The sequence below is a fragment of the Pan paniscus genome, chromosome 14 (genome assembly GCF_029289425.2).
Source record: "Pan paniscus chromosome 14, NHGRI_mPanPan1-v2.0_pri, whole genome shotgun sequence".
In the NCBI taxonomy this organism is placed as follows: Eukaryota; Metazoa; Chordata; class Mammalia; order Primates; family Hominidae; genus Pan; species Pan paniscus.
In genome coordinates, this window is record NC_073263.2 from 114,681,016 (window position 1) to 114,701,201 (window position 20,186).

Below are 20,186 nucleotides of genomic sequence, written 5' to 3' on the forward strand. Positions count from 1 at the left end.
GGGAGGCTGAGGAGGGAAGATCACTTGAGTCTCGGAGGTCGAGGCTGTAGTAAGCACTGACTGCACTGCCGCACTCCAGCCTGGGTGACAGAGCGAGGTCCTGTCTCAAAAAAGGAGGGAGAGAGTCATCTCTATGTGTACCATCTCTAGCATGGCAAGAATACCACCTTATTCTTAAGTGTGCAACTCAGAAGAGAGCCCTCCCCAGAAGCCGACCGTGCTGGCAACCCCATCTCAGTCAGACCTCCAGCCTCTAGAACTGTGAGGAAATACATTCCTGTTGCTTAAGCTGCCTGTGGTATTCTGTGATGGCAGCCCCAACAGCCCAATGTGAGTGGCCCAACTTAGCGACTGTCAACCTCGCCGTGGTGCCGAAGGGACGCACTCAGGGGCAGCCATGCCTCAGTGTCCACGCAGCCCTTCGGTTTCCACTCTCAGTGCAGCACTCGGTAAGCTACACGAGGTATTTACACTTTTATTTTTATTTATTTATTTTTTTGAGACAGAGTTTCGCTCTTGTTGCCCAGGCTGGAGTGCAATGGCATGATCTCGGCTCACTGCAACCTTTGCCTCCCGGGTTCAAGCGATTCTCCTGCCTCAGCCTCCTGAGTAGCTGGAATTACAGGTATGCACCACCACGCCCGGCTAATTTTGTATTTTTAGTAGAGACGGGGTTTCTCCATGTTGGTCAGGCTGGTCTCCAACTCTCAATCTCAGGTGATCTGCCTGCCTTGGCCTCCGAAAGTGCTGGGATTACAGGCGTGAGCCACTGCGCCCAGCATCTACACTTTATTATAAAATAAAATCGGCTTTGTGTTTGATTTTGCCTAAGTGGAGGCTTCTGAGTATGTTAAGGAAGGCTAGAGTGAGCCATAATGTTTAGTAGCAGGTGTATTAAATGTATTTTCAATTTAAGATGGTTTTTTAAAAGAAAATTTTTTTTTAACCAACAAAGCAAAGGCAAATAAAATAAGTTTATTGGGATGTAACCCCATCAAAAATTGAGGAGCATCCATACAGGCAAGCTATAAAATCTGGAAAACTTAAATCAAATTAAATTCTGCTTTTAAAAAGGTGCCTTAAGTTAACCAAGCATTTTGATAACACATTCAAATTTAATATATAAAAATAGATGTATCCTGGAAGATATAATGAAGAACATGCCATGTGTATAAATTCAGAATACCCTTTTTACACAAAGAACTACAAAAAGTTACAAAGACAGCCTTCAGGAACCACACTTAGGAAAAGTGAGCCGGAGCGGCCTTCACGCAAAGAAAGCCTCCTTCAAAGAAGTCTCACAAAGACTCCAGAACCAGCCGAGTTTGTGAAAAAGGAATTCCAGGTTTTCATCAGGCTGAAATTAGTTACAAATGAAGGAGATTAACTCAGGTGTGCTGAAAATCTCAGCCTCAGCATCCCTGGGAAAAGCGCCTCCAAGAGTTCCGGCTTCAGGGAGCCTTGTTGCAGTACCGGACCGGTCTCATCAGCACAACCAAAGTGGAAAGAAACAACTGCTCACTCGTCCTCGGGGCTCCGTGTACTTTTTCAACACACCGTGGACAGGGGAGGAAATGGGTTCTGCTTGCTGACCACCAGCTTCTGATGCTGATGCGATATGTAGCCTTTGACGTGTCCCTGCGGGACAGAAAGGGAGGAATGCGTTTACATTTTTGGATCTGAGTCATGTCAAAGATGCTGGGTGATCTAATTAATTTGGCATTAGCATTCTTCCCCAAGAGCGGCACAGTTCAGTTCAGCGGGAAGACAATGAGTAAAAATAAATACAATCAACCCTCTATATCCACGGTGGGTTTCATATCCATGAATCTAACCAACTGTGGACTGAAAATATTTGGGAAAAAAAATGCATCTGTGATGAACATGTACAGATGCTCTTCCCTTGCCGTGATTCCCTAAACAATACAGTACAACAGCTATCTACAGTGCACTGAGTATTTTAAGTAACCTAGAGATAATTTAAAGTATACAGCAGGACGTGCATAGCTCATATGCAAATACTACGTCCTATCAGTGACTGAAGCACCTGTGGATTTTGGTATCCGAGGGGGATCGGAGAATCGACAGATACCGAGGGATGTACCGCCAGTAAAGAATATGCAAACATACAAGAGTATCCGTCCCCTCGTGCTCCTAAGGCCCTGGTGAATGGTATTTCCTGGGCTAAAATTAGTTCTATCAAAAAAAAAGCAAAAGGCCTTTTAACAATTTTAACATCACCACACTGAAGCTTCAAATTCTGGGCTGAATCTTGCTGTGAGTAGCTGCTTAAATTAAAACCAGGACTCACACACCATGTATATCAAGTTAGCCAGAATACACTGAACTTCGTCAATGTCCACGTCCTCCACCTGCATGAACTTCAAGGCAACCAGAAAAGCATCCAGAGACAGCTGGTGTGTTTTCAGTAACAAATACCTGGAAGAGGGGAGGAGCAGGGCACTGTGGTTACCGACAGGATGCAATACTCCACAGCCAAGAAAAGGCACCTCTTAATAAGCCGGTGTTCTAAAGGAGTAAAAAAATTCCCACCTATTAGATAAACTCTAAACTACACTCTCAGAGCTATTAAATCTAATTTGACTTTTCAATCTTTAAAAAGTCACTAGTACAAATACAATTTTTAATTATTTTCTAAGTATTTCATTAAGGTTCGGTTTTTTTTTTCACATTTTAATCTCCCTGAAATCAGGAAGCACCTGACAATGGGCTGTGTCTCACAGACTCAGCGAAACAGGGTCCCTACTGCTTGTGACGTGCTACCCACAGCTCTATACAAAGTTGGCCTTTGCCTGAAGTTTACTGAACTGAGATCCTGCTGGGACGAGGCCTCAGAAGACGTGTGAGGAAAGGAATGACGATCTCTGCATCTGCCTTTGTGACAGGCAGGAGTGGCTGGGAGGGCTACTTGGTCAGCACTAAGGGAGGGGAGTGAGTGGTGAGTCCTGTGTGCTCTGATGAAATGTGGTACCGCGGCTCTCAGGGCTGATGTTCTCAAGTTGTCTTCTCACATAGAACCTGCTTACCTCCCCAACAAGTCCCGGCACAGCTTGTGCTACTCACGTGTCAAAGCGCAGGGTCCCCAGGAGGCAGTGGGCGGAGGCTTCATTTTATCCCACACAATGGAAGGAAGATAACGACCCCACCCACACGGTGGCCTGCTCTCTTAGCCTGCAACAGCCCTGGATGTCTGACTGCTCTGCCGAGAGCCACACTGGGAGCCCAATGTGCCGGGGAAACGCTTACACTTTCTTAAAGAGGTTCCTGTAGGTGATGATCTTCAGCTTCTCCAGGATGAGGAAGATTCCGCAGCGAATGAAGAAGGCCTCGTGCTTCGCCAGCGCCTCGTGCAGCAGCAGCAGGTTGCCCTCGCTGGTGAGGGGGGAGGCGCATCAGAAGGAGGGTGAGTTTCTCACACAGCGTGCACGTCAACTCTCATCAGGCTTGCATTTTTAAAACCCCAAACAGGAAGGATGGCATACTCTACCTCACAGCTCTGGTTACTTCCGCAAACTGCATCAGGTGATACTTTTTCAGGAGCTCCACAGTGGGCATGTGACCCTAAGAGTCAATTTTCCAGAATGAAAATGCTTTCATTTTTGACAAAATTGTCCTTGATAAATATTCATATCAAGGAATTAAGTTTTAAGAAAATTGCAACCTGAGTTTCTTAGAATGTCCATGGATTAAACACATCATAGTACACTAGGAAAACAACACAGGTCTAGAAATCAGAACACCTGGGTACAACACACTTTTGTCATTCCATGACACGTGACCTTGATCTTGACCTTCTCACATTTCTTTGAATTTCTATAACAGGAGAGTGATAACTGAAGAAATGCTAGTATAAGCATGAGATGTAGGCAACGGAAGTAGCTTCCAGAAGAATCAGCTAAGCATTTGAAACTGGCTGTCAGTTAAATGGGGTGAGAAGTGAGGAGGGCAAGGCCACAGCAGCGCTTCTCCATCACAATCCATTCAGAGCTACAGAAGCTTTAGCCACCTGTGTGCAATGCTTTTCTCATTAGTCAATTAACTTACCAGTTATTTCAAGTATCAAAAATACATTTTAGTAACTAAATGAAATACCCACAGAGAGGGTGAAATGACATTTTTCTTTCTTGGTGAATCCACTGCTTTTAACTTAGGTTTTAAGGGAGGAATACAAATGATACGTACTTATTTTGTCACATGAACGTTAAACTCTTGAGTTAAATACTTTTAAGGGAAACAAGACACAGGGAGAGCTTTTCTAGAAGGACCTGGAGGCGTAAGGCATGAAGCTCTGTGTTTGGGCCACACACAATGCATGCTCCTTCTTTATTTTGGGGTGTGCTCATACACAGCTCAGGCTGTGATCAACTACAGACTGTCTGCTAGGTTTTAAAAAAACCTATCAGCTGTCAACTTTGTGAAAGCACCAGGATCTATAAACATGGAGTAACAATCACTCACCAATAGCATTTTTACTGGAAGCAAATAGATCAGAATCATCCTTTTGTTCTTCTGACTAGAACGGTGACAATGCTCAAAGGCAAATGACAGGTACTCCTCAGCTGCAAAGAAGGCAGAGCCAGCACGCGTGAGACCAACGCACCTGCTTCAGGCCCCTTCCTGCTCCATTTTCTACCACTATCTCCTGATTTAAAAGGCAAAAGCCCCCTCCCTTTATTATCTCAAAAAATATCATCCCAGTTTCATTTCTGTGATCAATGACTTTCCTTAAGTAAAATCCATACCCCCAAATTCAACAGGAACTGCCTGGGAAGTCCTACTTAACAGAGGAAAACTGAAGAAAATAACTTTCACAGAGATTCTGATTTGCCTAAGGTCATCTGGCAAGCCATTATGATAACATTTTAAAAGTCTGACCCTGCTCAGATGATTTCTACATTCATGAAAAATATAAAGACATATTTAAAAATGTACCTCCACAATACATTTTAATCACCCATAATTAAACAATGAAAATGACTTAGTAAAACACCATCCTCCAGCTTAACATATAATTAGTGATCATATATCTTCCATTTTAAATGACCACATGCTTTAAAAAATTAACTTATTATTACTAACACACAACATATTAATTCTGTCCTGAGAGCAATATTAAAAAACAGATTTGAATTTAATAGATTTCAAAATACAAAAGTAATTCTATTTGTCAAGATTAATCCTACAAACTGCACGACAGGCCTGCAAAGAGTTCAGCCCATGCTAACAAGGAACTCTCAGAACAGGCAGGCAGGAGCTGAGCCTTGTCCTGAGGCTGGAAAGCTGAAGGGTCAGGGGTTTCTGGACAATGATTCCACATTCTCCCTAGGTGAAGAGAAGAGGCTTCGCTAAGGCTGAGTTTGGGTCAAGAATTAGGAAAGTGAGATGTTCCTGTTTATGTAAGTTCTTCCTGAACAGTGATATTAAGTCCCAAATATAAGAGAACAGAGATGCTCGGAGCTGCAGAGGCCCTCCCTTATGCAGAATGGGTCACCAGAAGCAGCAGGCCCTGGGGTCTGGGTCGAGGCCTAGGGAACCCACACTGAGACCACACACTGCCTCTGCTCCTAAACTATGTGGCCACATTGGCACAAAAAACATCCAGTCTTGCACAGTGAGCGTGAATGCTGTGGGGCCAGTGTCTCTTCCAAACCACAAAGCCATGACCCACGAGGAGCCCTGTGGGGCTGAGACCAAGGAACAAGGATTCACTGAGAGTCTGCAATATCCCACCAGCTGCCAGTTTGACTTTTGCAAACTAGCCTCTAAAAAGTGTACCTTTGCTACTGCCCAAGGTAATCTCAAATTCTCCTGGATGTACAAAAAATGCATTTTTTCTTTTTCTTTTTTTTTTTGAGATGGAGTCTCGCTCTGTCGCCAAGCTGGAGTGCAGTGGCGCGATCTCAGCTCACTGCAAGCTCCGCCTCCCGGGTTCACGTCATTCTCCTGCCTCAGCCTCCCAAGTAGCTGGGACTACAGGCACCCACCACCGTGCCCGGCTAATTTTTTGTATTTTTAGTAGAGACGGGGTTTCACCGTGGTCTCGATCTCCTGACCTTGTGATCCACCCACCTCAGCCTCCCAAAATGCTGGGATTACAGGCGTGAGCCACCGCACCCGGCCAAAAAATCCATTTTCTAATAGTTAATGCAAGCTGAGATTTTTCTGCTGTCTTTGAGGGAACCTAAGTCATTTTGCATCAAATAATATATTTCGGTTGGAGTCAAAAATCTCTAGGGGGTATAATCTCTGAAATTAATAAATTAATGAAAGTATACATACAACAACTGAGATACTCCAAATACTCTTTCTTACATAAATAATATAAAATCACAGGAAAGAAAATCACCACAATCTCTGCAGACATTTTATCCACTTAAATACAATCAGGGCTCTAGGAATTCCTAGCAGTAAAATGGAAAACAAAATCTCTGCGAGCTACAAGGCAGAAGATCTATGGCCAGCGCTGGCTTTTTGGGGACACAGAATCACTCAGTAATCTCAGAGCATCACACTCTCATTGGCTTCCTATTTCTTTTACAGTCAAGCGAAAGGGTTGGATGATACAGACTTAAACAAACTTTTTAGCCTAAAGATGTCAGAAACTATGACTATGTCGCATCAATATTAATAATAATTTCTGGCTATGTTAGGTATTCAAAAATACCACTTACTGAATCCTCAGAAGAAAAAAAATCAGTATCTTAATAAAATCCAATAGGATAGAATTTAAAAGCTTCTCTACCTTTATGCTTCATATTAAGAGAAAAAAAAAGAGACAGATAAGAAAAGCCCTTCTTTAAAAGCCCTAGATCTACTAAAAACTGAAAGGAAATGAACAGTCAGTCCATACAAGCCCACAGAGTAAAAACTGTGAAAGGAAATGGTCTATACAAGCCTATAGAATAAAAAGCCAGAGCGTCCTTATGAAAGGGCTATTATTTATCTTGCATTGCCTAAAGTTATGTTGCTTCATGTACTTGGGACTGTGTGCTCCACAAACAGCTGAAGAAGAGTTTAAAGTCTGGTTTGAGCACAAGAGAAGAGATCACCAAGAATGATGCCGTGACAGCCGATAAAAATTACAAAAAGAAGAAAAGACTAGTTTCCTGTTCTTGAGAAAGTTACCAACGTAAACTAATACAATAGTGTCAGGTGTGGCAGCGACACGCCGTGCGAGGCTGTTTAAACAGGAGCTCTGTGGTAGCGACACACTGCACGAGGCTGTTTAAACGAGAGCTCTGACACCAGGTCCAAGGGCATATCCCCTGCTTCTAAGTCATCTCCATGCGGGATTTGTAGGTCATGAAGTCAGTCGCTGAACTAAATGTTGTCCTAATCTCCATTTCCTATGTCAACATAACCAGCATCTATTACAGGGTCAAAAAGCAAATAAAGAAAACAATGATTTACATTCTATTCTGAGAACAGTCATGCTCAGTGAACTCAGAAACGATGTCTGTAATGCCTGTGAGACTCCAGCATGCACTTCAGAGACCCAGTGTGGATTAAGAATCTTCAATATAATTTCCCTTTAATCAGCTTTAGTGTCAAATATGTATATATAACTTGGTCCACATTTAAAAATAAAATACAGTAATTGTGTTCTCTGAAACTATATTATTCAAAGTTGTTCAGAATGCAATGTCTTATTTAAAATACTGGGAAAAAAAGATTAGCAACATACCTTGCTTAAAATCGCTGTCAAACATAGCCTTGCGTCCAACGTAGTATTTGTATGTTACTCTCTGTGCAGTGCTGTAATCGTCTTTCAGGTTTGAGCTGTCAATTGCTCTAATTAGGGGTTTACATAAATGGAGTTTGTTGATCTATAATGAATAACAATCCATTTAAAATATTTAAAAACAACAAAAACAGGTGGCAAAACAAATTACTAAGCATGTCTCCTTAAAATGCAAATTACAAAACCTATTATATCATAAAAATTATTTATATAATAAAACCAAAACAGAGAGCAGCCAGCATGGATGGCATTCACCCTGGGAGGCTCTGCAAAGCCGTTCCAGGGGGCGCAGCCATGCAGGAGCCCATGCTAGTGGAGGCTCTGGGAAGCTGTTCCAGGGGGCGCAGCCCTGCAGTGGGAAGCCGTTCCAGGGGGCGCAGCCCTGCAGGAGCCCGTGCTAGTGGAGGCTCTGGGAAGCCGTTCCAGGGGGCGCAGCCGTGCAGGAGCCTATGCTTGTGGAGGTTCTGGGAAGCCATTCCAGGGGGCGCAGCCCTGCAGGAGCCCGTGCTAGTGGACGCTCTGGGAAGCTGTTCCAGGGGACACAATCCTGCAGGAGCCTGTGCTTACGCAGCACCGGCAGGAAGGTGGGGTGCTCTACAGGAGTGGAAGGCGCTGGACAGAAGGCACAAGTCCCAGCTGCTGACACATGATGGGCTGCTCTTCACCTGACTGACTTTATGTGGCAATGGTTTCTTTATCCACCTATCCATCTATGTGCCTGCTTTTCCATAGTTAATTATGACCACAGAAGACAAAAGGCTCTGGAGTGAAACCGCCTGCACTGAAAGCCCAATTCCACCACACTGGGCCAGCTGCTTCACACACAGGGGCCTTCGTTTCCTCTGGGGCTGGGAGCGCTAACCTCAGAGGGCTGATTGTCAACAGGAAGACATTTGTAAAGCATTCAGAATAGTGCCTTGCACCTAGCAGGCATTCAACAAATGTTCGCTATTAGGACTAGGAATACGGTTATGATCATTTCACAAGCAACGCCAGGGAGGCTAGCTGATATATATGATATGTGGGAAGCCCAGGAGAATCGAAAATTGTAAAGACAGAAAGGATTCAAACAGAAGCGCACCTTGAAGTAGATTTTAAACAGCTGGTTCACCAGAAACAGCATGCCCCACTTCTTAGAGTCCTCTATACCAGCACGGCTATGGGGAAATAATTTTTTTTAAGTTACATAGGAAATAAAAATTTTATTTATAAATCAGAAAATAAACTGCCTAAACAAATTAGTATCTTGAGGTAAAGTCCCAAAGCTCAAGTCATATTCATATCAACTTATTCATATCAAGTCATATTCATCAAACAAAATAACATTATGAAAAAAGATGTCTTACCTGATGGGTAAAAATAAAAGAGAAAACAAACCAGGAAAATCCCAATTAACTACTTGAGTAACATCCTTCCTCCGCGGCACCAGCTAAAAACTGCCTCATTTGCAGCAACAATGTGTAAAAGTTAATTGTTATAAACCGTTTTTGAAAAATGGAAAAATAGGGCATGGTGGTGTGTGCCTGTAATCCCAGCCACTCAGGAGGCTGAGGCAGGAGAATCACTCGAACCCGGGCCAATGCACTTCAGCCTGGGTGACACAGCGTGACTCCGTCTCAAAAAACAAAAACAAAAGAAGAAAAGAAAAATGGAAAAATACTTCTCATCAGTACGACAAAACAAACCAGTAAAACACACAAAGAGGATGAGTCCCACCAAGGCAGACACAAAAAGTACACACTGTGGTCGTCCATTTACATGAAGTCACCGACAGGCAGGAAGCAACCCACAGTGGAACAAATCCAGACAGCAGAAAGGGCCTGCCCCACATGAGGGATGAGGGAAGTTTCCGGGGACAGGCAGGAAGCGACCCACAGTGGAACAAATCCAGACAGCAGAAAGGGCCTGCCCCACATGAGGGATGAGGGAAGTTTCCGGGGACAGGCAGGAAGCGACCCACAGTGGAACAAATCCAGACAGCAGAAAGGGCCTGCCCCACATGAGGGATGAGGGAAGTTTCCGGGGACAGGCAGGAAGCGACCCACAGTGGAACAAATCCAGACAGCAGAAAGGGCCTGCCCCACATGAGGGATGAGGGAAGTTTCTGGGGTGGCAATCATGTCCTATACCTCAGCAGCAAGCAGACAGATAATACTGTAGGTAGTTCACTGCATGCAAATTTTACCTCAAAAGACTGAAAAAACAGAAACTGAAGCACCTAGGGGAGGGTGTGCCTGGAAACAGTCACATGTTACACAACATTTCGGTCAACTACAGATGACCACATGTGAGATGGGGCCCTACAGAGTCTCACACTTGACCACATGTGAGATGGGGCCCTACAGAGTCTCACACTTGACCACATGTGAGATGGGGCCCTACAGAGTCTCACACCTGACCACATGTGAGATGGGGGCCTACAGAGTCTCACACTTGACCACATGTGAGATGGGGGCCTACAGAGTCTCACACTTGACCACATGTGAGATGGGGGCCTACAGAGTCTCACACTGTATTTTTACTGCATCTTTTCTGTGTTTAGATCTGTTTAGACACACAAATAATTCCCACTGTGTTTCAGTTGCCTACAGCATTTAGTGCAGCTCTTGCTCCTCGCAGCCTAGGACCCACAGGCTGCGCCACACAGCGGGGATGTGTAGTAGGCCACACCATCTTGGTTTACGAAGTACGCTCCGTGGTGATAACAAAATGATAAAATCACTCAAAGTCAAGGCACAAAAATACAAAAGTGCCCAGTACAGAAAACAAGCAGGTGGTTTACAAGCCACAGAACATAAAATTACTCTTAAAGACCAAAATGTGTCCATATAGAAACACTTAAAATAATGTAAAAATACAATTTTAAAATATCAAACCCTGTTTTATAACTGCCTGTGAGCTGCTCTAAGCAGGTCTATGACTTTTATCATTCCCTACGGGCATGACCTCAAACAAAAGTCTCTCAAGGTCTCGTTTTCCTCATCTGAAAACGGAGACAAATAATAATACTGTTCTATGACTTCAAAGAGCTATGGAAAAAACAAACAAAACACACAAGTACTCCGTAACTCACGTAAAACGCTACACGTATGGTAATATCGTAGCTGGTCTGGCACCAGGAATGATGACCTCTATTGGAGACTACGTGACAAAAGCAAACCCCAACGGGAAAGAGATGTCACTGGGGATCTGCCTCTGTCTTCTGAGTGTCCCCTCAGGGTGGAAATGCTGGGTCACATGGTAGCCCTACGTCCATCTTTGAGGAACTGTCTTCCCGTTTCTGCACAGCAGCTGCACTGTTTTTGTTCCCCTGGCAATGTGTACGAGGCTCCAGTCTCCCCGCATCCTCACTGGCGCTGCCCGTCTTTCTGATTACAGTCATCCCACTGGGTGTGGCCTGGCAGCTCTCAGAGGTTCTGATTTGCATTTCAAGTGACTGATGCATTAGTCATTGGTGACTAAGTCACTGGTGATTAATGACGTTGAGCATCTTTTCATGCACTTACTGGCCACTTGTGTATTTTGTTTGGAAGATTTTTCAAATTCTTTAAACATTTTAAAGAATTTGAATTGGATTGTCTTTTCACTGTTGAGTTGTAATAATTCTTTATATATTCTGGATATCAGGCCCTTATCAGATGTTATTATTTGCTAGGTTATGGTTGTTTTTTACTTTTTTGAGAATGTCCTTTGAAGTCTAAAGTTTTTAATTTTGGTGAAGTCCAATTTATTTTTTCCTTTGGTTGCTTATGCTTTTGTTGTCGTATCTGAGAAGCCACTGCCTAATCAAAGGTCGTGAAGATCACTGCTGTGCAAGAATATACGATCAAGCAAAATGTCAAGTATTCATTTAGGAAACACGGATTGAGCTCCTGGGGTGCAAGGAACGCTAGTGATGGAGAAGGCCCACGCCCTCACGCACTTCGCCATCAAATCGTTTGGTGAACGCAGTGAAAGAAATGTACAGTCTGCTATGAATGTTTATAAAAGGGAAATCTGATCCACCGTGAAGTCCAGCAGCGAGAGGCTTTAGAGAAGGCGGAAACCTTTAAATGAGTATAGACTGCCAGGAGTCGAGGAGAACCTTCCAGCAAAGGAAACGGCACCCATGGGAGGCCTCAGTGGGAAAGTGCCATGGCATAGGAAGGACTTTTCTACAGTCCAGCCTTGGTACGAAAGTTCTGAAGCGAGGCTGGGTAGGGAGGCCATGTTACCCCCACAGCACTATACATCTTGTAGGCTTGGCTGAACAGTTGCACAACTCAAACTCTGCTTATCTTCAGCAATAGGATGCCTGAGGTCAGAGGCTTCCCTCTTGGTTAAACCAGCTAAGACCAGCAGGATGCTAAGTGGAAGTCCACCTGGCCTTTGCGGGGCCTCCAACTTCATTACAACCTCATTTTCATGCTCCGTGACACTCCCACCAGTGCCACAGCGGCTGACAATCACCATGACAATGACGGGAAGATGCCATAAAAGGACAAAAAGATGGCAGTGCTTCAGCTCCCAGAAGTTCACCATCCATTTCCAGAAAAGCCATGAATATTCTTCCCCTTGCTTTCAATGTCCAACCCCTTCATTCAAGAAACCCTCTATTTCAATCCCCTCACCCCTCAGGAGTAGAGAAGTTGATTTGTGAGCCACACTCCTGCTTCTTCATTCCTTGGCCTTTACATACAGCTTGCTCTGCTCAACACTTACTTTCAGTTTCATGGATGGGATCTACAACACCCAAAAGGAAAAGTTCCCATCTTTTGAGGCTACGGAGTTTATTGGCAACAAACACAATGAGTGAAAAGAGAAGCTGGGCTACTGCTATGGTTTGGATGTGGTTTTTTGGCCACATCAAGCCTCATGTTAAAACCTGATCCCCGTTGTTGGAGGAGGAACCTAATGGGAGGTTTTTGGGTCATGGGGGTGGACCCCTCATGAATGGCTTGGTGCTGTCCTTGCCATAATGAATGAGTTCTCGCTCTGAGCTCCTGTGAGCGTTCCCAGACAGCTGGTTGTGGAAGAGCCTGGCGCCTCCCCTTCTATCTCCTGCCTCCTCTCTTGCCATGTAGTGGGCTGCTCTTCGTCTTTCAGCATGAGTGGAAGCAGCCTGAGGCCTCACCAGAAGCAGATACGAGCACCATGCTTCTTGTGCAACCTGCAGAACTGTGAGCCAAATAAACCTCTTTTCTTACATTCCCCAGCCTCAGGTATTCCCCTCTTTTCTTACATTCCCCAGCCTCAGGTATTCCCCTTTTCTTACATTCCCCAGCCTCAGGTATTCCTTTATAGCAACACAAGAGGACTAAAACAACTACTCTCTGGGAACAATAGTTTTTTGTTTATTTATATATGGATACCTTTGATAATCTTTCTTTGCTTTAAAATTTCCTAAATCTCATAAATAAATGTGATTATATAATTGGTGAAGAGATGGGAGTTTTAGAAGAAAAAATGGAAATTCTAAAGCAGAATCAGACGGAAAGTTGAGAATTTAAAAATAAATAATGGCAGAAAAGATCAGTCAACTTGTAAGCAGTTCAATACAAATTACCTAAAATGAAGGAGAGGAAAAAAAAAAAAAAGGATTGAGGCCAGGTGCAGTGGCTCACGCCTATAATCCCAGCACTTTGGGAGGCCGAGGAGGGTGGATCACTTGAGGTCAGAAATTCAAGACAAGCCTGGCCAACATGGTGAAACCCCATCTCTACTAAAAATACAAAAATTAGCCGGACGTGGTGGCATGTGCCTGTAATCCCAGCTATTCAGGAGGCTGAGACAGGAGAATGGCTTGAACCCAGGAGGCGGAGGTTGCAGTGAGCTGAGATGGCACCACTGCACTCCAGCCTGGGCGACAGAGCAAGAGTCTGTCTCAAAAAAAAAAAAAGATTAAAAAATAAACAAAGACTAACAGCGGCCTGTGAGGGATAATATCATGCATTTCACACACATGCAGTTGAAATCCCAGAAAGAGAAGAGAAAAAATGGGGCCAAAAGTAGTTCAAGAATGTAAAACATTAAATTTTTAAAAACATCAACTTACAAATACAGGAAGCCCAATGAACCCTAAACAGGAGAAATTAAAGAAAAAAAAAAAACCAACTATGCACATCAGAGCCAAATTACTGAATGCCAATGATAAAGAGAAAATCATAGCCAGAGGAAAAAGACCCATTCTATACAGGGAACGATGGCAAGGACTCATCAGAAGCAAAGGAAACCAGATGGAATGACATTTTTAAAGTGCCAAAAGGAAAAAACTGTCAACCCACGAGACTCCATGTAGCAAATGGAGCCTTAAAAATGAAGGTGATCAGTGCTGCTTCCTCACTGGCAAAGAGAGAACATTTCTTAAAAAAAATAACGAGAGTTTCAGAAAAATGAAAGCTTAAAAGATTCACTGCCCTCAGACCCTCACCAAACGCAAATGTGGAAGAAAGTGCCTCAGGAAAGGGAAATGGCACTAGACGGAAACTGGTTCCTGCAGAGAGGAGCTCTAGGCATGGTCAAAGGTGGGCAAATGAAGACTCTTTTTTCCCTCAGCTCTTATTTCCTTTACAAAACAATCAACTTTTTAAAGCAAAAATAACGATGGTTGTGGGATTATAGCATGGGTAGAAATGAAATACGTGTCAACAATAAACACAGGCCAGAAAGGGTGAACGCTGCGATGAAAACACCACCAACAGCGTCTGGTGGTCGGTCGTCAAGGCCTTACTCACGTGTCGCTGGCACAGACCCGGAAACAGCCCATCAGTAACTCTGCTGCTTTTTCCAGCATGTCCCCAGCTTTGCTTTTTCCTCTCTTTACCAACTGTTGATCTGCCTAATAAAATATAAGAACCTTTATTTCATTTTTCCGAAGCAAGATCTTGCTGTGTCGTCCAGGCTGGACTGCAGTGGCACAATCACACCTCACTGCAGCCTCAACCTCCTGGGCTCCACTGATCTTCCCATCTCAGCCTCCTGAGGAGCTGGAACCATGGAACCAGGTACTACCATGCCTGGCTAGTTTTGGGTTTTGTTTTTTTTTAATTTATTTTAATATTTTTTTCTTTTTTTTTTTGTAGAGACAGGGTCTCACTTTGTTGCTCTGGCTGGTCCTGAACTTCTGACTCCAAGTAATCCTCCCATCCTGGCCTCCGGAAGTGTTGGGATTACAGGCATGACCCATTGTGCCCAGCCAAAACATTTATTTCTTGAAGCAAAAAATGGGTACAATTAAGACTCAAAGTCCCGAAAGATCCTGGAGAAATCAGCTAGCATGTACTATAATATTTTTAAAAATTGAGAAGTCTGTATTACTCCAATTATTTCACAAACCAAATCTTTCTTCAATTATTTCAAGTTAAGTCAGTCACCAATTTTTCAAACCTGCACTGCATATGTTCCTAAGCAACTAAGCTCTCTCTTACTTCAGTCCCTGAAGTTGGCTAGTCAAAACACTTGAAATAAAAACGTTGAACAAATATTAAAGTCATCACTGAGTTTGACTTTTCCCTCGCATTTGGGAGGATGGCCTTGGTTAAAGAAGGAAGAGTCTGTTTCTGCCACTTGTGTTCTCCACAAACCCGAGGCCTGCAACAGGCTTGCAGATGACCCACAGCTCAAACTATATTCACAACAACACTAAGCCATTATGGTCTTTTTTTACTGTATTAACGTTTGCACTGATGGTGCAAAAACAGCAATAGGTAAAATGCTGGAGTGCTCCCACCGGCACCAAACTACGCAAGTAATCACCACGTTCTTAAACACCAGACACTCTGCAATCAATCAATCAATCAACAAACCAGTAAAATTAGTTTCCTTTAAAAAATGTCCTCGATGAGCCAAGCACAGTGGTTCACACCTGTAATCCCAGCACTTTCGGGAGGCTGAGGTGGGAGAATCACTTGAGCCCAGGAGTTTGAGACCAGCCTGGGCAATATGGCAAGACTCTGTCTTAATTAAAAAAATTTAAATTAGCCCGGTAGCATGGCGTAGACCTGTAGTCCCAGCTACTCAGGAGGCTGAGGTGGGAGGTTTCAGCCCAGGAACTCAAGGCTGCAGTGAGCTATGACTGCACCATTGCACTTCAGCTTGGGTGACAGAGCAAGACCATCTCTAAATAAATAAATAAAATGTCCTTGATAATGCAGTAAATATGAATTTTCTTAAATCTTGGTCCTTGAGCACACGTTTTTTATATTCTTTGTGATGAAATGAAAAGCATACAGCACTTCTGTTGCACACGGGTGTCTCATGGCTGTTTACAGAAAAGCTCTGGGCAGCTGTCTGAGCTGTGAGCTGAACTAGCTGCTTCTTGCAGAACAGAAAACTGACAGGCAGACACAGCTACCCAGGCTTGGGCATCTGGCTGACCATATTCTCCAAAATGAATGGAACAAATCTGTCACTTACAGGCAAACAACTGATGGTACTCGTTGCCAATGACAACATTTGTGCTTTCAAGAAAAACCAGAATTCTGGAAAACTTTTATGAACTACTGTGAGCTTAGCAGCTTTTCCTTACTCCAAGGCTTTTCTGATGAGGCCCCTGGAGATGTTAAGGAAGGTAGGGGTTTGGGGGTTGGGTTTTTAACAGTGCTATATCAACACTTGGGAGGTGCTGCATGGCTCAGTAAGCCAATATACTCCAAATGGTCTGCTATGGTCTGAATGCTTGTGTCCCCTCCAAAACTCATGCTGAAATCCTAACCCTCAAAGTGACGGTGTTTGGAAGAGAGGCCTTTGGAAGGTGATGAGGTCATGAAGGTGAAGCTGTCATGAATGGGAAAGAGAGATCCCTTGCCCCATCTACCATGTGCAGACACAGCAAGATGCTATGAGCCAGGAAGCGGCCCTCTTCATCAGAAACTCAACTTGATCTGGACCTCCCTGACTTGATCTGGACCTCCCTGCCTCCAGAACTATGAGACATAAATGCTTGTTGGTTACAAGCCAACCCAGTTTATAGTATTTTCTTATAGCAGCCCAAATGGACTAAGACATGACTAACCCAAGATATTACGAAATCCATTCAGTGCTTTAGGCAAACCAGTGGATTTCAGTGTAAAGGTAGAAAAAGTTTATTGGTACACTTCAGAAGCCACATTGTAACTAACCTTTTAAAAAAAAAAAAACTGCCTCTTGGAGTTTTCCTATATAGAGTCAAAGAATTATCTCAATGGTCTGGAAAGCCTATGAGAATATTCCTCTCTTTTCCATCTACAACTTTGTGATGTAGCCTTTCACCATCAGACAGAGAAATACTTTACTCAAAACAGTGTACTGCAACAGAGTAAGTGCAGAAGCAGGCAAGGGGACCAGATTGCCTCTGCTGAACTAGACATCAAAGAGGTCAAAAGTGATGTGACACCACTTTTCTTAGTATTTTGTTTTGGAAATATAGTTATTTTTTATTTAAAAAGTCAGTTATGTTACATGTAAAAGGTTTATTATTGTTGCTTTAAAATGAATATTTTAAAATCTTTTCTAATTAAAATTTCTAATACAGTAAATATAAATAGATATAACAAAAATAAAAGCTCTCTGAGGTCTTCAGTATACTTTTCAGTTCTAAAATTTCCATTTGGTTCTTCTTTATATCGCCTATTTCCTTGTTGAGACTTTAAATGTTTTCATTTGTTTCAAGCATGTTCTAAATTGCTTGCTGAATCAAGAGGGCTGTTTAAAACTCTTGTCACATAATTCCAACATTTGTACAATCTCAGCCTTGGTGTCTTCTGCTGAATGTTTTTTCTCATTTGAAATCTCTGAAAGTTGAGATTTTCCTGGTAATCAGTGTCGATTAGATCCCGGACATTTGAGGCACTACCTGACGAGACTATGGACTTTATCTATCTTGTTTAGCAGGCCTCACCATGCAAGCAGAGAAACAGGTGCATCCCCTTAGCCACTGAGTCGGGGAGGTCTAGGTCCCCTGCTTAGCCTCTGACATCCACCTGGTGGGGAGGGGGACTAGCTCCTCATTACTGCTAGCCCAGGGTGGAGGTCCTGGGCCACCCCCAGCCCGCACCACTTTGCAGATGGGGCGGGACGGACCTGCTGACTTCTTTGCGCCTGGCACTGGAGTGAGGCAGTGACGGTCAGAGTTCTGTCTTGCTGGATTGGACTGTCTTCCCAGCCTCCTGGTTTCCTTGGGGCTTTTCGTCTCTGCCTGATGGTGAAAGGCTTCAGGTTTCTAACACGCCCAGTCCAGGACAGACAGGAGACAAAAAGGAAACCTGGAGACTCCCTACACGTGACTCTGAGCCCCATCCCCCTCTTCTCTCCACCTCCCATAGCCATGCCGGCCTGACAACTCCCAGGGTTTTAACTGTTTCTAGCAGGCACAATAGGGTGAAATCCATTGCATCCTGACTGGAACTGAAGTCAACAATCATTTCTAAAACTGTAAAGGGGTCGTCCTAAAACCAAAAGGTTGACAAATGCTGCTCCATAATGGGGACTTCCGTGGGTCCCCATGGGGACGTCGCCTCCATAAAACCCAGGATCTCCCTTCACCCCAGGGAAGCCCCCTCCTACTGCCCAAATCTATATGAAGCTGAATTCTTTTTGGCAGGGGAGCAGGCCACATCTTAAAGGTAGAAGAGATGCAGAATAGCTCATTTGTTGTTGTTCCACTCACTTCATAAAAATAACACATACCATAAATGGTTAACCACAAAATGGAACCTCTCCCTCTATCTGAACAGTGTGGAAATCTAAGCAAATGTTTATATAAATCTGTTGGTGTTAACCCAGAAAGAATAGTCAATATCTTTCTTTTGCTCCCTATACCAGACACATCTCAACTCCAATTTGCTCCTCAAAACTTCTGGGAAGAATGACATGAAATTAAACAACAGATAGTCACCAAGTTTTAGTTTTAAAACAATAATGACAGCAAATTAAACTTACATTATTGGCAAACACTCGAAGGTCAAGCGCTACTGCATACATGACAGGCAGAGCCCTGCAGGGCAAAAAAGTAAACAAGTGTGAGGGGCTACGTGGGCCAAGATTCCATCCCCAGAGGTGGGAAGAACACGGACACCCAGGGCTACTATCCAGAATGGAGTCCGCACTTATCCAAAACTCTGACAGTTGTCTGCTTCCTCACCTTCTATCCAGGCAGGCTGCAGGCCTCAGACTTCCTGATCATCCTGGGGCCCCACAATGCGGTGCTCCACACCCCTGTCCCCAACCCTGTCAGAGGCCCCAGTCCTGCTTCAGTTCTGGGCTCCCAGGATACCCTCCTCCCCTCAGCTTCCCACCAGCATCCAAACGGCACCACTAAAAAAGAAGTGGTTTGATCAGATTTCCTAACAGGAACCAGAATATGTAATACACAAAATGTCACAAAACAACTTTTACAGCCAACTGGCAAAACTGGACTGTTTTCATGTGCAAGTTTTCACGTTAAAAGATAAAAGGGTGGCGGGAGGCAGAGGCTGCAGTGAGCCGAGACTGCGCCACTGCACTCCAGCCTCGGCGACTGAGCAAGACTCCTTCTCAAAAAAAAAAAAAAAGATAAAAGGGCGGGTTTGTTTGCAAAAGGCCTTTGGTTATTTCAGTATAAACAAATTTCAGTATTAACCTATAGTTTGTTAATAAATCATAAAATTTAGTTTGGCAAGGCATTTAAAAATACCACCATTATTATGTATTAGAACACCCCAAATGAACTGTAGTTGGTCTACTTCTTTTATCTAAGGTTTAAAACCAAAAGTTCAAAATTGACAACTGAAGGAAAAAACAGTATTTAATAAATATCTGGGGAAATGGACATCTGAAATAAAAATAATACTATATTGACGTAGACACACTGCAAACAACGTGGCTGATCTACCATTTCAGTTTACTAGATTTGTAACTCCACTCATCTGTGTAGATATTACCATATGTCAACACACTGATTATCAAATATCCACATGGAAAATACAATACACATTTATTTAAAGCAAATTTGTAAAAAGATTCTGCTAAAAAAAATTGCCATTTGCTAATTCAGCTGTTTCTGTCCACACTTACCAGTTTTCTTCTTTGTGGGCCTGGAATGCTCGCAAGAATGATGTACTGTATTAAGGAAGATATGGCACACAAAGTTCAAATAATGCTACGGACGATAAAAGTAAAGAATAAGAATCTCAATTTTAAGCAATGTAGCTCACCCTTGAGCAGATTTATGTTGCAACAATAGTAAGTTCTTGAAGGAAAAAAGGTATAAGCTCACATTACAAATATCTGTATCTCATTAGGCTCAAGTATACTAAATACACTTATTTCATACATACTGTCTCCTAAATAAAAAAGACTTACAAGATTTTTTAAAATCAGCCCTTTCTGACATTTTATTTGGTTTCTCTGAGCCCAGATGATCATGAGTTATATTTAAGTGCTTTAGAATCTGTAGCATAAGGCTGATTTTATCAACTCTAGAATTCTT

General features: G+C 43.3%; 1 protein-coding gene across 1 annotated transcript in view; it reads right to left on the minus strand.

Moving 5' to 3' along the window:
* Nucleotides 1-954: 954 nt before the first annotated feature.
* Nucleotides 955-20,186, minus strand: part of PCID2 (PCI domain containing 2) — a 31,065-nt gene continuing 11,833 nt past the window's right edge. Inside the window, 10 exon segments of the mRNA XM_063595987.1 lie at nt 955-1,638; nt 2,316-2,439; nt 3,268-3,393; nt 3,509-3,582; nt 4,480-4,580; nt 7,706-7,847; nt 8,844-8,919; nt 14,476-14,579; nt 18,659-18,713; nt 19,772-19,813. Of these exon segments, the coding sequence (XP_063452057.1) occupies nt 1,549-1,638; nt 2,316-2,439; nt 3,268-3,393; nt 3,509-3,582; nt 4,480-4,580; nt 7,706-7,847; nt 8,844-8,919; nt 14,476-14,579; nt 18,659-18,713; nt 19,772-19,813 (934 nt within the window). The 3' untranslated portion in view covers nt 955-1,548.